A 22,809-nucleotide genomic window follows, 5' to 3' on the forward strand; every position below is an offset into this window, starting at 1 on the left:
GGACAGGGTACACGGACAACATGTGTTGGCATGTATTGGGTGCCCTTACTTCGGTTCATTGTTTCAGCGTCACGTATTACATAATAAACTGACAGTAAATTTAATAAGCAGCTGTTATTATGGCCACCACACACACACACACTCACACACACAAAGGCACCACACATGTGTCCTATGCCAATATTATATACCAACTATCTGAGATGGTCGGCATATTGCCAACACTTGTCGCTACATTTTTGTTTATTAAATGTAAATAAAAATAAACATTATTAAAACAGACTCCCCCGCAGCCAGAGTCGAGTTGTCTTTGATTACCCAAACTTGTGTCATATGCTTTTTTTTTCATTGTTTTGTTTTTCTACTTTATCTCTTCAGTCTGTGCTTTCCTCTACAACTACGACAAGCTGCTGTTGTATTATATACACATGCTAGATAGCTATCTTATGATTTGTATTAAAGCTTATCTTCATCTTTTGCGAGTGTCGTACTCACCGTCTTGTTGCCCAAATGCTTGACACGGCAGCCCAAATATGCGGATTTGCCCACAAGGGATGTTATATTCCTTGGCATTGTCAGATCGAAATAGGGCTCATTCCATTTGTGGCCGTGCGGATAATGTAATGGTGGCAAATGTGTTGGCTTTGAATCCGCATTATTGTGATTGTTGTTGTTGCTCACAGATTGCCGCTGGTAGCACAATGTAAGGCCTGCAAAACACATAAAAGAGAAATCAAAATATACATGTATATAAATACACTTGGATAATGAAAAAATCTTAATGCGTTATTTTCCATTGGCGCTGTGAATAGCCATCAGTGCTGTTCAACGCGAGACTTGATAGCAATTTCGTCTGTACTCAAATGAACATATAACATATAACATCAGTTAAGCCACCTGCAGGACAACAGACACTTGGCGACCTATGCCCTGTCAAGGACATTGTTAATGGCGCCAAAATGAACTCAAGAAAGTATCAGGACGGAAACAGGAAACGGCCATACCGAAACTCAACCTTAATACATACTAATTGCAGTTAAGTTAAAAGGATGACACAACCCGAACATGCACACACGCACGACCTAGCTGTATTTATTTTGTGTTCTCCTTCTGCTTGTGTAACTTAAAATAAAATTGCGCAAATGACACAGTCATTGTGCCGGGTCTCAAGTGTCGGTGGCAACTGCCAGTGCCTCGCTGACTCCTCAAGTGTGCCCTCATGGAGTTCCAGTTCTAGTTCGTATTGTTGCTGTTCCTGGTTGTTGCCGGTTTGTTGCCGATTGTTGTGCATTTCATTTATGGGCCGCTGGCAGGGGCTAATTTTGTAATTACACGACGCGTCGGCATTTGTGTAATGAAAACGCAATGGTTTTTATAATGTACCGAGAGTGCTGACTATGAAGTGTTCTAATGTTTATGCTGTGCTACAAAAAACAAAACCAAAAACAACAAACAAAAAAAATAAAAATGAAAATAACGGAATGGCAACAAAAAGCTGTAAACTGAAATTTTCATTTGGCCCAAAGGCAAAGAGCGGCATAAATAAAAAACGGGCTGGTAAATTGAGAGGCTCATAAAGTTGGTCATGTCAAATTGAGAGGCGTCATAAAAAGGGCAAAAAGCAGGGTGCAAGTTTTTTAGAGCTGAAATAATGTTAGCAACAATAAAGGCATAAACAACTGAAACAACAATAACAAATGAACAAAGTTCCAACCAAAATGTCAGAAGAGATTTGACAATTGAGAAGCCACAAACTATGTGCCACAAAGAATGCTAACCATATGGAAAATTGAAGAGAAAGCTACAGACAACAACAATTCCATAAGATAAATTTAATTAAAGTATCCCACATTCAACTATGGTGATGTGAACTTTTAAATTTTTAAAGTACTTTTCCCAACTAAATTGATCACCTCAAATTGCACTCGTTTTAAAAGCAAAATTCGAAACTGATTTATAGGATGGCATTTCTGTGGTCCAATGCCAATCAAATTTGTGCTACTTGCTTGCATCAGGAGTCTTGTTTACTCAAGCAGCCAAGTGTCGTTTAGTCCAGGTGCCTGAGGCACATCTCATTTGTTGCTGTGCTGTTAGGCAGCTGGTAAATTCCATGAAACTTTAAGAGTGCTGCCCCCGAAGCACTATAAGAACGCCTTTGACAGGATTAAAATGTGCTGGCTAGCCGGACGATTGTGCAGCAGGAATGGATGAGGCTACGAATGGCCAGGCAAACACTCCAACGAAGTGAATGCAAATAGCAGGTCTCCACTGGCTCGATGGCCATATGGGTATTGCTTTTATAAAATAGTAAATAACGGGCAGGTGGCTTAATGCCCACCTCTCCGGCTACGCAAATGGAAATGTAGTCAGCATGCTATTGCCTGCTCTTATGCAATGGTCTTTCCAGCAACTGTCGTTGACTAAGTTCAGTTCCAACTGGAATTTAATAGAAAAAAACCTATTCCAACATTATGAGACCAATACGTGGACAGTTGAAATAAATGGTAAGGCACAATAAATAGTATTTATGGCACTAATTAAAGAGACAACCCATGTTGTATGTATACAATATTTTATTTTATTTAGGCTATAAATCAATTAAGTTCGCTGTCAAACAATGACCATGGGCATTCACACAAAAGCAGCTTAAATATTACGTATACGAACAAAGTACACAGAGTTGGGTCAAACAGATTTCGGTGCGGGGAGTAGAAAGGGCAGCCGTTGACAATTTATGATTGATTCGATTTGTGGTAGAGAGGTCACTGCGGCCATCAATGACCAGAACAACAGAGCGTTACAGTCAGCGTCAGCCCTAACCCTAACCGTGACCGCACTCATTGCTCATTTGCATATGCCGTGCTGTGCAGTTTCTGGCTTTTCTCCTGTGGCAACCCCCCGCAACGGCTCATAATGAATCATTGATGCATAGCTTGGGGACTCATTTCACGTAAAATTAGCTTTGGCATCCGATGCAGACGTCTAACGACAAAACGATTCATACGAACTGCATGGTGCACACGATTACAACAGAGCTGTGGGTTTTACACGTAAGTAGACCTGAGCTGTGAGCTCAGCTCATAGAAGCCAAACGGCATTGGCAACAATGGCCATAAAACGCTTAGTATTTGTATTTGTATGTGTTTTCGGAGTGTGTGCGGGGGTGTCTCTGCGAGAGAGTAAGTATGTGTGTGTGTGTATACGGCTGTCTTCAAAATGGTCTTCCCTACTTAATAAGTAAACTCAATGCAACCAGACAAGTAAAGTGAAAAATAATACTATTGCAATGAAACCTTAATACTCTTTTCATTCATTTAATATTTTGTTGTATGTATTTTGTTTCTGATAAAATAATTTATTTATATATAATCCTTATCAATGCAAAATAACTCCCAATGTTAAAATGATGACCACCATCGTTGGTACATTTTTCAGTAAATTAAAAAATAAGCGAACACGACAAAATGATTCCCAGTTAAGTGTAGCATAAAATATAAAAAAAAAAAACAAAAAAATCCTTTCAGCAACTTTCAGGTAAAATGTTACCTCAATTAAAGATAAGTATCAAAGTGCATAATAATCAAAAGGCAGCCAGGCGAGAGACAGGCCAATGAGTAACTTGGTGCCAGGGCCAGACAGCGCCGTAGCTGGGAGGCAGAGTGTAAACACAGTAGCGTTGCTGCTGTTGCTGCTAATGTTGCTGCTGCTGTTGTTGCTGCTGCCTTGTCAAAATGATTGTCTTACATGCATTACACGTTGCTTGCAGAGCAGCACTTTCGGGCCACGGGCGCACCTTATGTATGCGTCATATTTTACCTGTTCCTTTTTTGTTACTTTTGTTGCACATCGTTTTTCATAGAGAGCAACAGCAAAATCAGCAACAATAAGTAACAACGACAACGTACCCAGGCTTTTTTGTGCCATTTTCACTGCAATTTATGCAGACTGGTGGTGCGCAAGGCAGGAGAGGAGCAAAGTGGAAAGGGGCAGCAACCAAAGCGTAGTCCAAATTCATGCCAGGCATGCCCTCTTTTGGTCATTGCCGGTTAACACACCCATTGGGAGTTATTAATGTTTGTGGGGCTTTATTTATGGCTTACAGGCAGGCAGGCAGGCCGGCAGGCTAAAATCGGCAATGAGTCGATTTTTTACGAGTCTCGACGGCGGCAGGACTCGCTGACAGGCAGCAACTACGATGCCAGGTCCTGTGGGCCCCACGCAGTTGATTTTAATTTGGTGTAGTTAATTTTTAACCCAATTTTCAACTGTTTTATTTATGTGAAACGCCCATTTAATGTTGCACTTTTTTATTGCCTACAGGCACATCACCTCTTGAGTAACTGATGGGTGGATGAGCGCAGAAAAACTCTGAATTGTGGAATAAGTATTAATAAAACAGATTGTTCTTGAACCGTTACTTGGATTTAAGTAATGTGAATATTTTCCGGAGCCTTCAAATCCATATCCATTTTCCGCATCAGAGCAGACTTTTGTATTTATGTCTCAACTTCAAGTTGAGTTGTCTGTCATGTTTCTATAGTTATTTGCAAATCAAATTGCAAATGAATATGGTTTCTGCCTTTTCTACCTTTCCCCTTCATACTTTGACTGTCGCAAAGCTAGACTAGGACTTCATCAAGTTGAGTAAAATTATGAACTTTGACTGTAATCCACTTTGAATCAGTATGCAAATCTAACAAGGAGACGTTGAGTATTTTGATCGGATATTTGATTACCTTCATTAAAATTTTGCAGTTGTTGCATGACACTTTCATGGAAATGTATGTCAATATGGTGAAAAATCAATAGGTTAAACAGTTCCAGGAACTTTACACCTGATTAAATATGCATTATTGACAATGCGAGCCAAAGAATACAATGCATTGTCTATGAACCGAGGGCGATGTCGATGTTGATGTCGTTGACCAGAGCTCGGTTATTATTAAGTGCATGCAAGGCAACCGGTCACAAGCAACACGACAACATGTGAATAATGTGTACCGGCAACGAACGGAAGCGGAAGTGAACGTTGAGGGCGGCTGTCCAGTGTGCCGCCCCAACTTAAGTTTGCTGCCGCTGCGTGTGCGCTTCATTGCATGTCCAGTTTTGAAGCGAGCATATCCGAACAATTTTTGTTCTCTTTGCACTGCTGATGTTTATTAATATACTTTTGTCGTCGGGTTTTTTCAGCAATTATTATTTCAGTCATGGCATCTGTGGGCGTGCCAGTAACAGCAGAGAAATGCTAATTAGATTTTGCAATTACTTTCATGAAAGCATGAAAGTGATTCTATTCGAGGCAACTGCTGCGAACTGAACGTATATTAAAACTCAATATATGCTTGACATGCCACAATAAATGGCAACAGCAACTGTCAATTATTTTAAATTAAATATTCATAATAGTTTCCCTTTCACGGTTAAAAGATACAAAAAATCATTCTCCACTGTTTATATTTCATTTAGCAAATGCAAATATATCGATGTTCATAACAAAAAACCAATATATATATTTAATAAAATTGTAGGCGTGAAGCCCACAATTTGAGAAAAAAAATAATATTTACACAACTCACACATCAAAAGAAGTCTGACAGAGTTGGTAAGAGAGAGAAAGAAATAGAGCTAAGAGCGTCAAGAGTTTTCTGTTTGATGTTGTGCTGCGGCGGAAATTGCAAAATTGTAGAGATCCACTTTCCGGCCATTTGCATGGCCGTCCGTCATTGACCGTCAATCAGAGCGACCAATGGTCCAGCGTCTGTTCATGTGTGTTAGTGTGTGTGTGTGTATGGGTGTGTGGAGTTGTAAGTTTGTTTGTTCGCGTGTGAACACTGACCAGGCGTTAATTGAATTATGTTTGCCGCACAATTTGCGCTGCTAGCGAACTGAGAAACAATCAGTCAAAATAAATCACTCGCACTCTCACTGAGTCAAACATGAAATTGGTTAGCAAAGTTAGTTCAGTTTAGATTCAAGAAAACTTCACATGACGTCAAATATTTGGATAAAGATTTAACTCGCACAATAAAATCAATCAATAAATCAGTTTGAATCAAAGATAAAAAATACTATGGATGCGAATTGATATTAAATTCAAAAATGAAAATGCTTATAAAGTAAGTCTCTGATAGTTAATTGCTATAATTAGAAGTGACATTTACACGGGTCTTGAACTCGTTGATTAGATTTTCAAATTATTGGCACTCCAAGGTTAGATAATTAGTAATTAAAGCGTTAATTACATACATTGTCAATACTTTTACTGTTATTATATTGCTTGCGAATACACAAATGTCAGGGTAATATACCTCTTGAAGCAGACCAATCAAGAACCGCCCACAATAATGTGTTATTTATTTGGTTACCAAGCACAGTACGCAGTTCATTACAAACAATCAAATGTCAATAGGACCAGCTGAAATTACACAGACCACGGCACAACGGAAACATTCACACAACGCGTCATAGACGAGGCCCTAAAAGTTAGCAGCCCCAAAAACCAGCTGGCCGGAATGCTGAGTACCAAATATATATGAAACAGTAAAACTTAATTTGCTGTTTATGCCAGGACCTAATGATAACTGTCGACAGTCGAATTGGCGATTGGCGGTCATTTCTGGGGTTTTGTCTTGGCGCCTGCTCCTCTGAGGATTTTAGGATTAATAAGGCAAGTTTGGACGTCGCTAATGAACTGTACGCTAAGCTCCCTGAAATGAACTGACGAACTGCAAATGAGCGAGCGACAGAACGCACAACGGGTCGTATGTGTGATAGCCAGATTAGGCGACCATTTGACATTTTCTGCACATATATATATATAAAATTGTATGGGCAAACAAACGTAACATTTGCGCTGATTGCCCAAAGCCGTCGGTTGCTTTTAGGTTGGGTTCCAGCTGCATATAAAATATAATGAAGAGAAATAACTTAAAGCGACGCAGCCATAAAATAAATGAGCCGGCAATGGGATGTTTTGTGGTCCAAATGTTATGCTTGTGGCCAACACATGCTCACATGTGTATAAGTGGTAGTTATCCGTATATCCCAAATTTGACCAAATATCTTCGTAATTTGCATTGCCAAAAAGTTATACGCAAAAAACTTGACAATCCTTTATGCTGATCATCGGCTTGGCTAAAGTTTTATTTGCCTTATTTATTATGGCCTATATGATATTTGCATGGGCAGACAAAAAACATTTGCGGCCGCTTTAATGTCGCAGCATTCATTCAGGGAATTCCAGCTGGATGATAAATCAAAGTCCCTTACGGCTTTTATTGGACTTGTTCGAGAATTTGTTTACGATACAAACAAACAACAAATGTCATCAAATGGCATTTGTATTTTTAGCAAAAATTTCATAAATCAAAAGTTGTCTTGCCCTCCAAATTTCTTTGGGCAACTTTTGATTGCCTTTTTAGGCATTTGGCATGCTCTTTGCTGCTTACGGATACACTTTGCATGACAAAAATATTTCGTCGCAAGCTTTACATTTATGATAGGTCACTTTTCATTTGTGTCTGGGTATTGGGCTGTCCGAATCATAATTAAATAAATTTTCATTTAGCGTGCTGACACATTTGAGTGCTCATTAAACATTCAAATGACGTTTATTTCGGCCACACTAAATCATGCATGCTTTGTTCTCAGCCCCAAGCACGCTTCTGTAATTTATGCTCAATTCAATCTATTATTATACTAACTTGTTTAAACTCGACCACATTTAACGCAACAAAACGCCAAAATAGAGCCAATGCCATATTTTGTTTACTGTATTTCGAGCATTAATTGAAATTTTACGAGCAGGCATAGCAGAGACCCCAAAAATCACATCAACAATAAAATCTGAAGGGTGTCGCCGGACCCCCATTTAAAACATATAAAAATACGATTTTTTCCAACAACTGTGCGAGGAATGCTATATATAATTTGTCGAACTAACAAAACAAACTATTTGGATGATATATATATAGGTATATAAAAATAAATAAGAATGAACGTGTATTTAGATGGCATACAAACTTTTAGCAATATAATATTTAATTATTGAGTAAAAATACAATATATGTATTTTAAAATTTTCCAACAACTATATAATTAATTTACAAAAGCTCACAGTTTAGCAAAAAAAGTTCCTAAATGTACATGAAAACTGTGTTTATATAATGGAAGCGATTAAAAACAGTGTTCTATAAGTATCAGTATATTCATAAAGCGAACTTTTAAAGCACTCTAAAATTTTAAATTATAGTATTAACTTTTAGTATGCATTTAAAAAGTCGAGTATGCCATTAAATGCTTTTCTAGAAAGAAACTTTGCCATTTTCTCATATGCCCGAGCAATGCCGCTGAGCGAAATTAAATTTTATATATATATGCAGCGCTACTCTCATATATTTAATTTTTTATTAGAATGTTTTTACGCAGCACATCACAAAATACGGTGACAATGGTTTTACATGCTTTTAATGAGCATTACCATAGCAAATTGTATTTGCCAAATGAACAATTCAAATTTACAACATAATTAACAAGAAGTGCGCATAATTTCATGAGATGCACTAATAAAGTAATTTATGCATGCATTGCAATTGTACAGAGTGGACAGTGTTTATTGTATACTGTGCGAGGGCTTTTAGTTACCTGGCTAATACCTGGATTGGATTTAATTGGGACATATTTAAGGTAGCCGCCATTAGGGCGTCTATTAATTATCTGTAAATGTGACAAAAGTAAAGTAGAATTACTTTTTAAGAGCTCTTCATTTGGCTGGGATTGTTTTTGTCTCTTTGCTTGGTTTTAATGATCCCGAGATTTGACGACATAACGGCATATTAAACGCAGAAGAACGCAAGAGGATGGTTGCTAACGATGTACACTAAAAATAAAGCAAAGCAAGATACGAACAAAAAAATTGCCTCAGCCAGGCCAGGCCAACATTATTAATAGGCACTTAAAACTGTGTGGGGGCAGGCTAGAGTACAGCAGGCAGCAAGACACGGGAAGGGGGTGGTCTGTGGTGTGGTGGATTTGTAGACAAGGACGGACGTAGCGGCAGATTACGAACTGTGGCACACTGATGAAGACACGTTTTTACATTCCGTATATTGACGTTAAAATTAGATGCCAACTTGTCGACGACGACGCGTCGTGCCCGAGTCTCGGCCTCAGAAACATCGGGTATCATATTTTAGCTGCAGTCCTAAAAATTATGATGATGGTGATGGTGATGGGATGATGCCGTGTGTGAATGGTGATGAGCTGGCCCTGCCTCCCCCCATCATCATATGTAGGCGGCTGTCATAATGGCGATGATATATGGTTGCCCAACAAATTGACACAAATCATCATGTTAAATGGACCTGACTAGCGTGGAATATTGTTTTTAAAAGCATATAGTTGGCTGGACAATATTTATTCATAGTTTATTTATAAATGTATTTATTTTGTTTGTTTAGTTTCCCTACTTGTTGGGCTCCAGTGGCTCAATATCTCTGTACTGCTCGCCAATCTTACACAATGCGAGATAAGTTCTGTCAAAGCCGTTCTGGCAGTTCAAACTTTTTGGTCTATATAGAGCACGATCAGGTATAAAGTTGCTTGCATAGTTGCAAGCCATTAGAAAGAGTTGTGCCTGTCCTTTGGTATATCGTGTGGCTGCACAACCCACATGTGTGTTGTTATCGCGTGCCATCACAGCAAAATTGCGAAAGGACCTGTCGAAAGCGTGCCAGATAAAAAGGAGTTTATTAATTGCATTTACACATGCTCACTCGAAAACCTTGGGTTCTTTGGGAAAGTGTTCCACTTGCTCCCGTGTTATGTTTTTGTACTGATCCCACCAGCGATCAATGCTATCCTTGATCAGGTCCTCATCCGTTCTATCGGAAGCGTTTTGCATTGCCACATTTTGACCGGAATTCCGAAACTCAAGAGTGTTGTGGCATTGATCATAGTGCAGTTCACATTGCATTACATTAAGCTGCGCCAGCTGCTGCAATTCCTCATTCCACTGAATTGTGGCCATTTTTTCGGGCATCTTGAAGTTCTCTAACTTGCCAGAGGCAAGCACATTACGTTGCAAGTTATGCTGAGTGAGAATGAGTGGCTGATGCTGGGTAAGATTCAGTTGCTGTGCGGACGGACAGACTTTGCTCATACCCTGCAGTTCAATAAGACGATCAGCTGTATGCGGCGAGTTACTTATGTTTTACTCACCACTTTGGCTTTGCAGGCAATGTGCTTCTTAAGTGTGGGGCACAGTCCTGTTTGACAATAATTTGTAGTTTCGTTTTGGCAGTAGACTTGCTGCAGCAACAGCAACGAAACTGTGGCGAGTAAGTGCTTGCAACACTGATGCATGCTGCTTAGTATTTGTTAGCCGATTGCGATTGGATCGTACCATTTATACTCAATTCACGCCACTTAGCCAGCTCAAGCTGTGGTGCTATGACAAATGCTTTTGGTCAAGAACAGCTGTTTCTTAATCATGCCTACACAGCTAAGCACATAGGCTAATACGAAAACAGACACACATTTGCCCCACACAAACACGCAAATACACACAACTGGAGCAACCAGCCGTTATTGGTTCAAATTGCATGAAAATGAAACTTAGTCATGTTCGAATGCTATCAATGGCAAAGGTGTACAGAACTGGTCAAGTGAAGAGCTTGCCACATCGACTTGTCGCACTTGACACCAGCAAAAAGAAAAAGGAAAAAAAAAAAGCAAAAAAATAACACCGAAGACCAAAAGGAATGAAAGATGAGAGCTGAAATGTGAACACAAAAATTCTTTTCATGCTGCAATTTAAACAGCAAACATAAAAAAGTTCTCTGAATCTCAGCGACAATTCACAAAGACACAAAAAAAAATGATAGTATGATGGTGAAAAGAGAAATGAAAATGCCGGCATGTCCTTGTCGCTTATTTTTTACCTCAATTGAAATAGTTTTCTTGACTACCGAATGGTCATTCACTTGCAACACTTTTTCACTTTCATTAAATGGCACAATGTTTTCAAACTCACCGGAATACGACGGCTGTACAAAAAGTGCGAGCAGACAAATGATTCCAAAGAAAATAATATCCCTGATTCTTAATGCACTTTCGCACAGCTATTATTCAGATTTCTCCTCTCATTTTTTCCAATCTCTTACCTTAATTTTTAACTCCCGCAAGTAATTTTAGCAACTGTGACAGTAAACAGTAGCAGCCATAAAAAGGCAACAGCAAACAGCAATTGCAGAAAATCTGTAGTTTTATTAGATACTTGTGACCGTTATTCTTATGATTACTAAGCCAATTAAAGTTCAAGCTCGATTGTCGAGCAGCAAATATAATAAAATGCAAAGCAAACTATAGTATATAAAAAAAACTTTAACAACAGCTACAGAATAAGGCCTGCAATCTGAGCCCTACAATAATCATCCGCAGGTGCAAGACATGTCAGGGGCAGCTACTGCAACTTTCCTAGCAAAAGTTGTTGCCGTTTAGTGCGCATCAACTGAAAGAGTGGAGGAGACGAAGAAGGAGAACGAGAACGAGAAAGAAAGAAAAATGGAAAAGAAAATCTTGGGCTTACACACGCTTTTCACTTAATTGGATTTGCTTTGCTAACGCGTTTTCTGTACAGCCAATTTGAGGCTAATAATTGCAGTTTGTAATTATTTTTACGGAGATTAAGCTTTGCAAAGAACAGCAGCTTAAATGTAACAACCAGGCATCTGCCTCTCACAACCCTAATCCCAACCCTCTGTTTCTCTATCTCTAGATATATTTCTTCCTGTCTCTTGTGACACCCTCGGAAGTAAGTTTTAATTTAAAACATTGTGCACATATTTAAATAGTGAAATATATACAAAGTTACTTTTCGTATGCCCCAACGGATATTGTCCTCGCATCCATATACATACACACAGGAATGTACAAATATGTATAACTGAACTCTCACACTTGGGGTTAAAATCAATTTCATTTAATTTCCTCAAAAATCAGTAACGCTTTGCCAGCAGCGTCCTTCGACTTTGGTTTTCTTTTGATTGGCGGCAATTGGCAGTGAGCTTAGTTCACACACACACACTGCTGTATGTGTGTGTCAAGGCGGAAATTGAAATTCTCACATATACACACACACACACACACAGGTTAAAATTATGCAGAGTAAGAGGGAGTTTTGAATTTGTTGGCTCCTTCCCATTGCCGTTTGTAGCATTTATTTGCATATTAAAAGGCAAAAATTTAAATGTTATTCATGTAAAAAGCAGCCAGGCGTAAGTATTGTGTGTGTGAAGCTGTGTGAGAGATTCTGAGTGTGTGCATTGGTACATTGGTATGTCAATAAAACAATGACAATGTCGCAACAGCGACTGCCATTTCTTTGGACTTATGCGACAGACGTCTTACTGCTGTCACTTAAAATGCTCAACTCAATTCGTTTTCTCACGTGCACGTCGCATCGAGCAGTCAACCAACTGAGAGGATGTCTGAGCTTCAGTTTATGTCACGCATTATTAACACACGCCCCATTGCCAGTTACTGTTTGCTGGTCGCCAACTGGTTGCAGTAGTAGTAGCATCACCACCATCACCCTGAAGCAGCTACATGTGCAACGCGGCGTATGCGCAACGCCGAATGTCAGTCAAAGTTGTGGCAGAAACTCAGCAGTGCTTCGACTGCCATTGTGGCTTCAACTGCAGAGTCGTGAGTTGATTGCTAAATGCATTGCAATGCCAATACCATCCATTCGTACTCGCTGCATGCTGCCCCACATTTATGGGCAGCATATGACGCGCCAAAGTGCTTTTCTTATACCCTTGCAGAGAGTCTTATAACTTATGCGGTCATTTTTATGCAAAAAGTACTTTTGTGCTCTCAGCATTTCCAATTTGCTGAGTACAACTTGTTCATTCCATGTAGGTTCCTAAATATAGTTTACTCGGTTAGCTCGGATCATAAAAAGTTATAGTATAATTCTACGATTTGATTTTTAGCTTTCTCAAAACAACGTTCCATGTATGTATGCATGCAAGGGTATCCAAATTTTGACAAAGTCACGAAAATTGCTCATACTCTTTTTTCGTGCGAAGGCTGAGATTTGTTTGCCATTTCCGTTTGCTCGGCATCCCTCTTCACCTTATTTATTTTGCATTGTTGTCCGCCAGCGCTTATGCAACGGCGTATGGCACGTAGGGGAGTGCGTCTGAATGTGTAAAATATGAAGCACTTGCACTAATGAAAAGTCTTGTGGCTGAGGCAACGTGCAAGCAGAGAATGGCATTTTACAAAGCAAATACCTTCTTATTTTGCCAAGGGGCAGAGTATAACTGAGTGTTTGCCTAGAAATCTTTTAAGCTTCTATTTAACTATAAGTGTAAGTTGTGAAGAACACTTCAGAAGTTTTCGGGTATGATAATACATGGTATTTTATTTAATTTAAGTATCTCTCTTGTGTGCTTTCGGCATTGGCTAAGCGGTTTATACCATTGTTTGTTATTATTCCATTACAAAAGTAAAAACAATTTCATCAGCCACATAATCTGCTCTTAACTTAACCCATAATCGGGCGCGGTTCAAATACACATTTCACAAGAATTCGAGCCTAACGGACGACGTTATCTACCTGAGGCCACACGCAGACACACACCTACACCCCACACACACACAGGCACACACACACACACAGCTGTGCGTACAAAAGGTCACAGTCTGAACAATTTGTTTCGCTTGTGTGGCATGTGGTCGAGCACATTGTCTATGCCACCTAGTTTCAGTCAAGTTAGCGTAGACTCCATCAGCGTCTTCATTGGTGGCGTCTCCCTCAGTGTCTGCCACGCTCGATATGCAGCACGAGGGAAAACATACAACCGTCGACCGTCGACATTCTCTGACACGCATCGCGGCATATGCTTTAGCTTTATCTACAGCTCCTTATTGTCGTCATCGTCGTCGTCGTCCTTCCAATGGTCCCTATTCCATGCCCCACAGTTCATACCGCATCAGTATTTGCCACAACATTGTCGATTTTGCCTTGTCGACGACGCGGTTACCCCAACTCTCAATCTGATTTCTTGCCAACTGATTTTCTGATTTTCGCAGAAAATCGCGGCAAAATTTGAGCGTGCAGCATGGCGCAGACGGGAGCGGCTGGGGAGCGGATAGGGTGCGTGTGCTCATTAAATACGCTTTGACATTTGCTGCGCATCTTGTTCACATTTTGCTTATCTTGTTTAGACGGAAGACAGCCAGACACGCCGGCGAGCAGATGAGACAATGAAACGTCCCTCTTTCCACACCGTCCCAAACTGTGGCCCCTATCAGCGCCCTGTCTGGCATCGAATCAAACATGTGTCGCGCCAGCCACAGCATTTCAACATTTATGCAACATGGCATTAAACACCCCGTGCCCAAAAAATTGAAACGTATAAACAGCCCACACGTAATTAGCTGTGTGGGCCCTAAAAATTTAAATGCACTATTAAACCATATGGCACGGGGGAATTTTTAATATGCAAACAAGACAAATCTGTGTGGTGAAATGTTTCCGTTTTAAGAATCTGACAATCTGTTTTCCCTGCCCCTCTCCTCATCCTCCCTGTTCGTATCCAACAAATCCACATAATTGTTATGTTGACTGCAAAATTTTTAACGCTCGTGGTTAAGCCAAAACCCAGTCCGTTTGAAGAGCTATAGTGAAGCTAAGCAGAGTCCTGCCACCATGACGACAACGAGGAGCAGTCATTGTGGGAATGAACGTCAACGTATTTCTGACATGCAAATTTTATGCATTTTTTTATGACGCACTTGGGGGAAAGTTACTCGACATTCAGGGGTTAAAGTCAAGAGGTCGCTGGCTTGTTGGTTGTCATCGTTGTTTAATGTTTGTTGCGCACTTCACGCTGTGCGCTGCACTTTTGACCCCTCTTTACAGAGCCACCCTCAAGTACTGCAGTGGTAATTAATATTATTTCTGTTTTCGTACAAATAAATTATGCAACACATTGCGTGACTTTCAACGAGCTTTTAAAGCCATTTTGTACAGCAATTTGAGTTGTAATTTTTCACATTTGACAGCTGGTCAGCTGGCCAGAAAACCTGAAGCGAAGAAGAAGTGAAATTGCCCAGTTTTTTTCAGGCAGCTCTGTGCCAACTAATTAAGAAAATATTTGCCCAGCAATCGCACGGCAAACTAACACAAGCGTTGAATGGAAAATGGTTGAAATGCATTTAAAATGCTGCAGGAAATCCCAAGCTGAGTTTCCAACAAAAAGAATGCGGCCGAAGAGGCAGCCAGCCGTGCGATGGCCGCATGTATGGCCATGCCGCCTGCAGAGATTGCTTCTGAGAACGGGCTGCCTGCATCCAGAGCATCCAACTACAAAACATTTCTCGGCAATTGTGTGCCAAGTGCAAGTCCTAGATGAAGGCAGCTGTGGCCTTGCAGCAAAAAGAAAAACTATAAGAAGTGGAGCAGGATTTACGTACATACGTATAAATGCATGCGTATTTATATGCCTGAAATATGACACCATTCTTATACACTTTTGCAGAATGGCTCTGTGAAAGTGTTGTTAGTCATCTATTTTGTTCGTTAACTAGTAAAACAAAAACTGACAAATGTCAAAATCATACTGCAGAGAGACAAGATTATTAACCAACAGTAACTTTGTATACTTAATTCAAAATCTATGCAATTTATTGTATGCATTTGAAACATTTGAAAGATTCAACGCTTTTTCAAATCAAAGCCCATTGAAATTGAATTAAATTAAGAGACGTATTGGGAAATAGATAACTCTCAATATACTCTGCCATCGAGGAGCTTGATAAGCTGTAGCCTTGTCTCACTTTGCATCAGTTGTTCATTCCTCCTCTTCTTGTTCAGCGAAATCAGTGCTGAATTGGGTCAGGTGCGATTGGCATGGTATGGACATACACCTCCCGCACACCCGCATTCCAGTAATTTGTCGCCATTGTAAAGTTTTCTTTTCTCCTGTGCTGATGGACATCGTTACTTTTATAGCCGCTGCTCTGGGTGACAAGCAACCGGGCCACCAAGTGTATATGATGTAACGCCATCTGTTTTATGATAAGATTTGTTTGCTTCTCCACAATGTTATGTTATACAAAGAGTGTCCAAAATGAAGCCATAGTCCAGGCGGAGGCCGTTAGGTCCGTTCCCAGCCCAAAAAGGGACATCTCAAAGCTGTGCTCATGCAAATTGAAGTGCGTGCTTGGGTGCCTTTGACTTTAATGAGATACACTCAGACAACAGAATCACAAACGAGCAGGGCGTGCCAGGAATATGGGGCATGGGGCAAGCAAAGCCGCTTGCCGAAGGCATCAGTGTAAACAAGACAGCCACATGCCACATGCAGCGCCGCAAAAATTAATATTTGTGTTAATAAAAGCAAAAAGAGATGGAGCGATGGCAACAAAACAAAAAACACAGCCAATAGCAGCAATAGCATTTGCTGGCAGATCTTCCAGTCCAGAGCATTATATTCCGGCAGCAGCTGTGCGCTCGTAAGTGTTTACATTACTCGTTTGGATCTAAGCACGCGCATTTAGTCGAGCGGATGCGGTATCTAAATTTGAGGCACAAACGTTCGCAGTTCGGTCGATAACAAGGAAAACGTGCCAAACCAACGAATCTGCAGCTGCAACTGTGGCTCTTGACGGCTAAAACATGTCGCTGGATCGGAATACAGCCAAACCCAACTCTACCTCAATTCTAGACCGATGGCTAACCCCAAAGCGAAACGGTCTTGCAATTGAAGCTGTGCAGCATACAATTCAATTAAAAACTTTGTTTTTTTTCTCTCCGCTTGCCTTTTCAAATCACTCGCTCTCTATCTCTTTCTCTCTCTCTCTCGCTCTCTCTCTCTCTCTCTCTCTCTTTTTCTGTCTGGTATTTCCGTTTCGTGCGGTAAAATGACGGCGACGTCTCAATTTTTGCCATTCCAAAAACGCCTCGCGCCAAAAGCAGAAGCAATGAGAAACGCTAGTTGAATGGAAAAGGAAACGAGGAATTGAAAGAGCGGGTGTAAAAGTGCCTAGTGGCAACTTAGTGCTACAGTGGGTAACATTGGGTATCCTACTAAGTGCAGCGAACATCTATAATCACAATAATAATAAATCATTTCAAACATATCAAAAGCAAGTTCTAATGTTTTACCAACGAAATTAGGACATCATATTTATTTTTTCTATATCAAAGACTTATTTATTATGCTGGCCAACTACAGACAAGACAGTGTAACCAAAAAGTTAACAAATATGTGCTGCACTTGCGCAAAATCCAATTTTATGATACATTTTCGCTTTTTTTTAGAAATTTCCAATTCAAACTATTTGAGATTCATTCTGCGTGCTCAATTTCTACACAGTTCAAACTTGATAAATGAAAAGATAAATAGGTTTTCGTAAAGTTATGTTTGCGTTAAATCCTTTTTTGCACTCATCTCACCCATTGTTTGCTGACTGTTGTGGGGCCTCTCCTCGTCGCCATTCTGACTGGTAGATTCCCTCGGTCCCTCTCGACATTCCCGGACCACTGCTCCAGCTTCTTCACTCAGCATTGCATTACATTCTTGTATGTGGTTTTCAGTTTGCCTTTTTTATAACACCCGCAACTGAAGTGAAATGAAACTTCACACCATTTTCGCGGAGCACCCGGACGGATCCGGACCATCCACTTTGGCACAGCATTGGGGCTGAAGCAGCAGTTTGTGCTTAGCAATGAATGAAATTCAGCAGCTGCTGCCTAGCAATGAATGAAATGCAATTAAATTGATGTCGATGCATGTTTGTAGTGGCAGACTGACTGACTGAGTGAATGACTGACTGAGTGACTGGCAAAGCTACATTGATGTACTATAGAACTTAACACTAACAACAAATAACACCAATGAAATGGCAAAGAGGAAATGAATTTCCATCAGTAAGTGAACAACAATTTTGTGCGGATTACCGATTGTCTTTGGGACTTCGCTTGGATGTCATTCCAAATATGTCACTTAATTAACTTAATTTAAAACTTGCATACTTCTGACGCTCACACACGTTAATATTTTAGCTGTTAATTAACTGAATACCAACGTGGCTGAGCAGGGCAATTGCCAGTCAGCAGCTGCTGCTACCAAAAGCTGTTAAGTCACGACAACTTTGCAGGCAGCAAATGGCATTTAAGAACACTTTTCTCTACACACAACCCCCAAACACACATATACACACTCACGCACACACAAACTTTCGCAACTCCTTTCATGTTGACCCGGAGAAGGCTTTGCATATTTGGTTCGAGCAAACTGTAGTCTGGGCAAAAGTTGAGCAAGTATTTTTCACAATCATTTCACAAGCTGCACTTTTTGCACATGAACATGTGAGTGACACGCCCACACACTTAGTGGGCGGCTTGCGGTGTGTCTTCATAATGGATTCCCCAGCCTGCCAGACAAGGGGCGAGAAAATTTGCGGCTACAAGTTCATTTATCATATGCTTGAGTAATTGAAATTTCAACGCTTGAACCATCCAACCAGACAAGAACAAGACCACACCACATAACACCACATGACGCCCCACCAGGCCAGACCAGGCCATTACAGAGTAGTCTCGCTGGCAATCAATGTGCGCCCAGAGAGTAGTCCGGATCGCATCCCAACCCCGAACCCCAACTATGGTCGAAGCAGCCAATACATTAGACGCCTCTCTGACACATTTTGCTTTGAACTTAATGGATATGAAATAAATAAAAAATGTATAAACTCACTTACTCCAGGCATGCTGCGCGTCCTAAGCATATGCATGAGTATAATACAAAAAAAAAAAAAAAAGTGAATAACAACACAACAAAAAAAAAATAAATAAATAAAAAAGGTGGCCACAAAAAGGCTTCTTAAAGTCAGCAAATGGCGGCCGGAAACTCAATGAATGTGCTTGAAAATCGATTGGGGATTACTCTTGAAACGCTTTTCATTTTTACCTCGTTTCAGGGCATTCTTCTGGCATAGGTGTGTTTATTTTCGGCCCCAACGGCTTGTCCCTTGGGTTGGGGGTGGACAACTTCTAGGGGCTGCTGTCGGTTACGCATCGAAGCACAAATGATTTATATGGTACACAAAGCAAGAATTGTAGCCGCACCTTGCTGACCATCCGCAAAATATATCGAGATATAGAGCAGAGAGAAGGAGATATAGGACCAGGGTCTGTTCGTATGCCAACCCATAGATACCATATACGTACACCACATAAATATATGAGAATTTGTTGCCATTTGCTCCCCAAGGCTGGTGACACAAAAACGCAATCATTTGACCATAAACATTGAACTAAATTCAAAATCAATTTAGCGGAATAATAAAAGCGAGCCAGGGTCGTTATATTTTGTTCCTGCTGCTGCTATTAGAATTGGTCTGGGATTATGGACACATTGGGTGTGGAAACACTTTGTTGTTGCCATTATAAGCTTCTCCTGTATTGCTTCCATTATGTCCACAATTAACTGTGTGCCCGGCACTGGATTGCTATTGAAGTCGAGAGTTATTATACGTTTAAAGGCTATGACATGAGTCTTAATAATTACCGGAGTGTGTTTGAAAAGTCATTTGTTATAAATCTGATGGCTCATGAAATGCATTGTCGAAACAAAATAGATGTGCATACAAAAGAAGGCAAATAAATATATTTTAAAAAATTGACTGCTGTTCCTATTTAATTTAATAAGGAGTAGAAAAGGCTGTCACACTCAAATAAATATAGATGGTCTGTTTCTGGCAATCACTTATGAAAAATTGCCATAAATAAGTATGAATGTGTGAGTGTATTCTGCCTACTGGGCACATCTTGGCTTATTGGCCATGGCCAAAACGCAGTCGAGCTGCCAAGCGGCAACAACTTCAACAGACTCTTTGCTTATTTATGCCTTTAGGCAACCTCAGCAACAACCAAAATAATAATAAAAACAGCAAACACACAGACTGCAAAGCACAAAAATGAAAAACTATTGTAGGCAAAAGTCAAGTGAATTTCCTTTTCTGGCCAAACACACAATAAAAAAGTGACTTACATACACACACACACACACACACACACAAACACGCACAGTACAGCAACCGAAGGATCCCGAACAGGATGAACGAGTTGCTCGCAATGCCATGAAATGTATTTTGTTATGAATTTTTGTTACATCCTTTTTCATTTTTTGGTTGCTTCTTTTCTTCCATTCACTTCCTCTTCGCAATGGCAGTTGTGGCAGTAACAGCAACAACAAAAGCAGCAACAGCAAAGATTACAAGAAGGACGCAAACACATCCGTAAACAATTTGTTCATGCCCCTTTATTTTCATTTATTTTTTGTTTAGCTGCTTTTCTATGTCTTCTCTGTGTTTATTTGAATATGATGCTTTTTGATAAGTAAAATAAACAAAAGTACGCAGAAATTGAAAATGCTGCAAACCAAAATAAAGAAATGTTGCAAGAATTATTGTCAAAAAAAAAATGAGAAAACAAAAATAAAGCAAGCAAATAAAATAAAAGCCATGGAATGGTTAAATGGGGTGTACAAAGTGGCAATCGGCTTTTAAGATTTGAATACGACAACCAATTAAAATAAAGAAAATAAATAAATGTGGTTGTCCTAAAAATATGCTAATAATATAATAGATAAGAAATATGCTTAAAAAGTAGATATTTTACTGATCGAAATGATATAATTGGCAAAGCGGGGATTGTACTCAGTACGACGGATGCTCGCACAGATAACATTGAGTAATGCATAAGTTGTGTATTAAACATTAATAATAAATACACATTTTGTGGAATAAAGTATTAAGCTAAATGCTTTCCTAAGAAAATGCTTATAGGCAGAAGCTCGAAACATGAGTATATATAAATCTAATAAAAATAAGTTGAAGAAGCTGTTGCTTTAAATCAAACGTGTGACAACGAGAGATTGACGGTTGGGTGTTGGATGTTGGGGGAGGCAAAGAAAATCAGTGATTTTGTTGTTGCTGGTGTTGCCGACGGCGTTTGGCTTTCCTTAAATGTGTTTCCACCCATTCATATGTGTGTACATATACATTTGTTTGCACTTGTGTGTATATGTCGCTTATGTACATTTGGGAAAGTCAACGTAATTTTTCTTTCCTTTTCATTCGCTTATTTGCCATTTCATTTCCATATGCACAAAGTAAATAAGTAAACAATTGAAGCTTACTTGCTAACTCAGGATTGTGTGCGTGTATGTTGTCTGGGGGGAAGGCGCGAGGCAGACTTGATACAATGTTGTTGGTGTTGCCTTGACAGCCAAAGTTAGCGAACAGGGGCAGCATATCCTTGATAGAGCACAGGGCAACAACTGCACTGGCTCAGTGACATGTGTGTGAAATGTTTGCCGTGTTTTAGATCGAGTTTTTGACATACAAAAAGAGCTCGGCAAATTGGAAGCCAAGCCAAAGTTGACAGGATATGCGCGCGAAAGGATTTCTCGGAAATATTGACTTGGATGAGTCGCTGCGTTTATAAGGTGTGTGTGTGTGGGGGAGGAGGGGGCGGAAGCAGGATAATCGACAGGCTGTCATTGTGTTTACACTAAATTTCAATTAAATTTTGAGGCCTCTTTGACATTGACGGCAACAGCAGTCGCATTGGAGACAAATGCAAATAGATTTCGACACCACGACGAATTGGAATAAGTAACAGCAAAAACTAAAGGGATCCGGGATAACGGAAACAATCGCAAATGCTGTCACCAAACAAATCTGAACAAACTTTACAAAACAATTGTATGCGAGAAAATGAAGCCACTTTTGGTAGAACGTCAACAACAACAACAACAACAACAACTACAAGGCTAAGAACAACAAGCAGCAACAAACGTCGAATGTGGAGTGAAGAAAGTGGGGCATGGTGGGCAGTATAGCTTGTGCGGATTTGCTGACTGGATTTAAAATGGAAATTATTTGAGAAAACCAATTCACTTTATTACTTTGGGGCATACGCAAGTAAAACAAAAGCACCAAAACAACAACAACAACAAAAACAAAAAGAAACAGCGGCAGCAACATCAGGAACAGCAACAGTAACAACAACTCAAGGCAAGCGACCATAAAAATTAATGCAATAAAAACACATGGCACAAGAGGCAGAAAAAAGCAACCTCTGAAAGAAAACTGACGGCAAAGTGGGCGAAATTTGAGGCGAGGAACAACAAACTGAACCAAAAGCTGAGAACCAGAACAACTTACAGCAAACCAGAACAGGAAAGAAGTATGCCTTGTATTCAGGGGGAACGTAAGGAGGCCCATAATAACCTACTCATAGAGTTAACCAGAAACACAACCTACATAAATATAATCATATTTATGCATTGTTATACTTGAGTTGTATTCTAATTATAGCCTCCTCATCTGGCAAGACTAATGGTTCTGCGCCACTTAATATAAACTTCGAGTAGCAATATTGCGTCTGTTTTTGATGGTAACATTATTTACTTGGCTATCCGATTAACTGCACTTCGCACAAGCAAAGGAAAGGATTCTTAACTTTCAGCAAGTCCAAGAAAGATGTTCTTCAATATTTTCCAGATGGTTTTGTCTTGCTATGCAGGTCGCTTGGACTATTTTGCTTAAGGCATCTTAGTGCCTAGCCTAGCCTGCATCTGGTAGCAATTAAAAGGAGAGTCCTGAACATTAACGTTGCTACAGCTGCCTCTTGCCTTGTGCCGCTGTGCTGTTGTGTTGTTGCCACGGCTTATGCTGTTGCTCTGCTTGATTGAGCTTGAAGCTGTGCCACTTAAAATCGCAGCT

At 40.0% G+C, this 22,809-nt stretch overlaps 2 protein-coding genes and 1 long non-coding RNA gene across 4 annotated transcripts in view; all 3 read right to left on the bottom strand.

Annotated features, from left to right (window-relative positions):
• LOC6558297 (zwei Ig domain protein zig-8) overlaps positions 1 to 22,809 on the bottom strand; it is a 36,202-nt gene that overhangs the window by 8,526 nt on the left and 4,867 nt on the right. The window contains exon 3 of the mRNA XM_032743008.2: positions 496 to 710. Within this exon, the coding sequence (XP_032598899.1) occupies positions 496 to 710 (215 nt within the window). The remainder of the gene's footprint in view (positions 1 to 495; positions 711 to 22,809) is intronic.
• LOC6557926 (antigen 5 like allergen Cul n 1) lies at positions 9,408 to 10,366 on the bottom strand. The gene is made up of 3 exons (XM_001984563.2): positions 10,219 to 10,366; positions 9,774 to 10,162; positions 9,408 to 9,716 (listed from the first exon to the last, which is right to left on the bottom strand). The coding sequence occupies exons 1-3, from the start codon at positions 10,360 to 10,362 to the stop codon at positions 9,464 to 9,466; spliced, it is 786 nt and encodes a 261-aa protein (XP_001984599.1). The 5' UTR covers positions 10,363 to 10,366; the 3' UTR covers positions 9,408 to 9,463.
• Positions 17,244 to 18,690, bottom strand: LOC116806484. Of its 2 annotated transcripts, none has more exons than XR_004365654.1 (3): positions 18,246 to 18,690; positions 17,471 to 17,767; positions 17,244 to 17,396 (listed from the first exon to the last, which is right to left on the bottom strand). It is a non-coding gene; the product is annotated as an uncharacterized LOC116806484 (long non-coding RNA). The 2 variants fall into 2 exon arrangements; XR_004365653.1 differs by having other exon boundaries at positions 18,242 to 18,690.

Source organism: Drosophila grimshawi, unplaced genomic scaffold, assembly GCF_018153295.1.
Source record: "Drosophila grimshawi isolate 15287-2541.00 unplaced genomic scaffold, ASM1815329v1 contig_44, whole genome shotgun sequence".
Lineage (NCBI taxonomy): Eukaryota > Metazoa > Arthropoda > Insecta > Diptera > Drosophilidae > Drosophila > Drosophila grimshawi.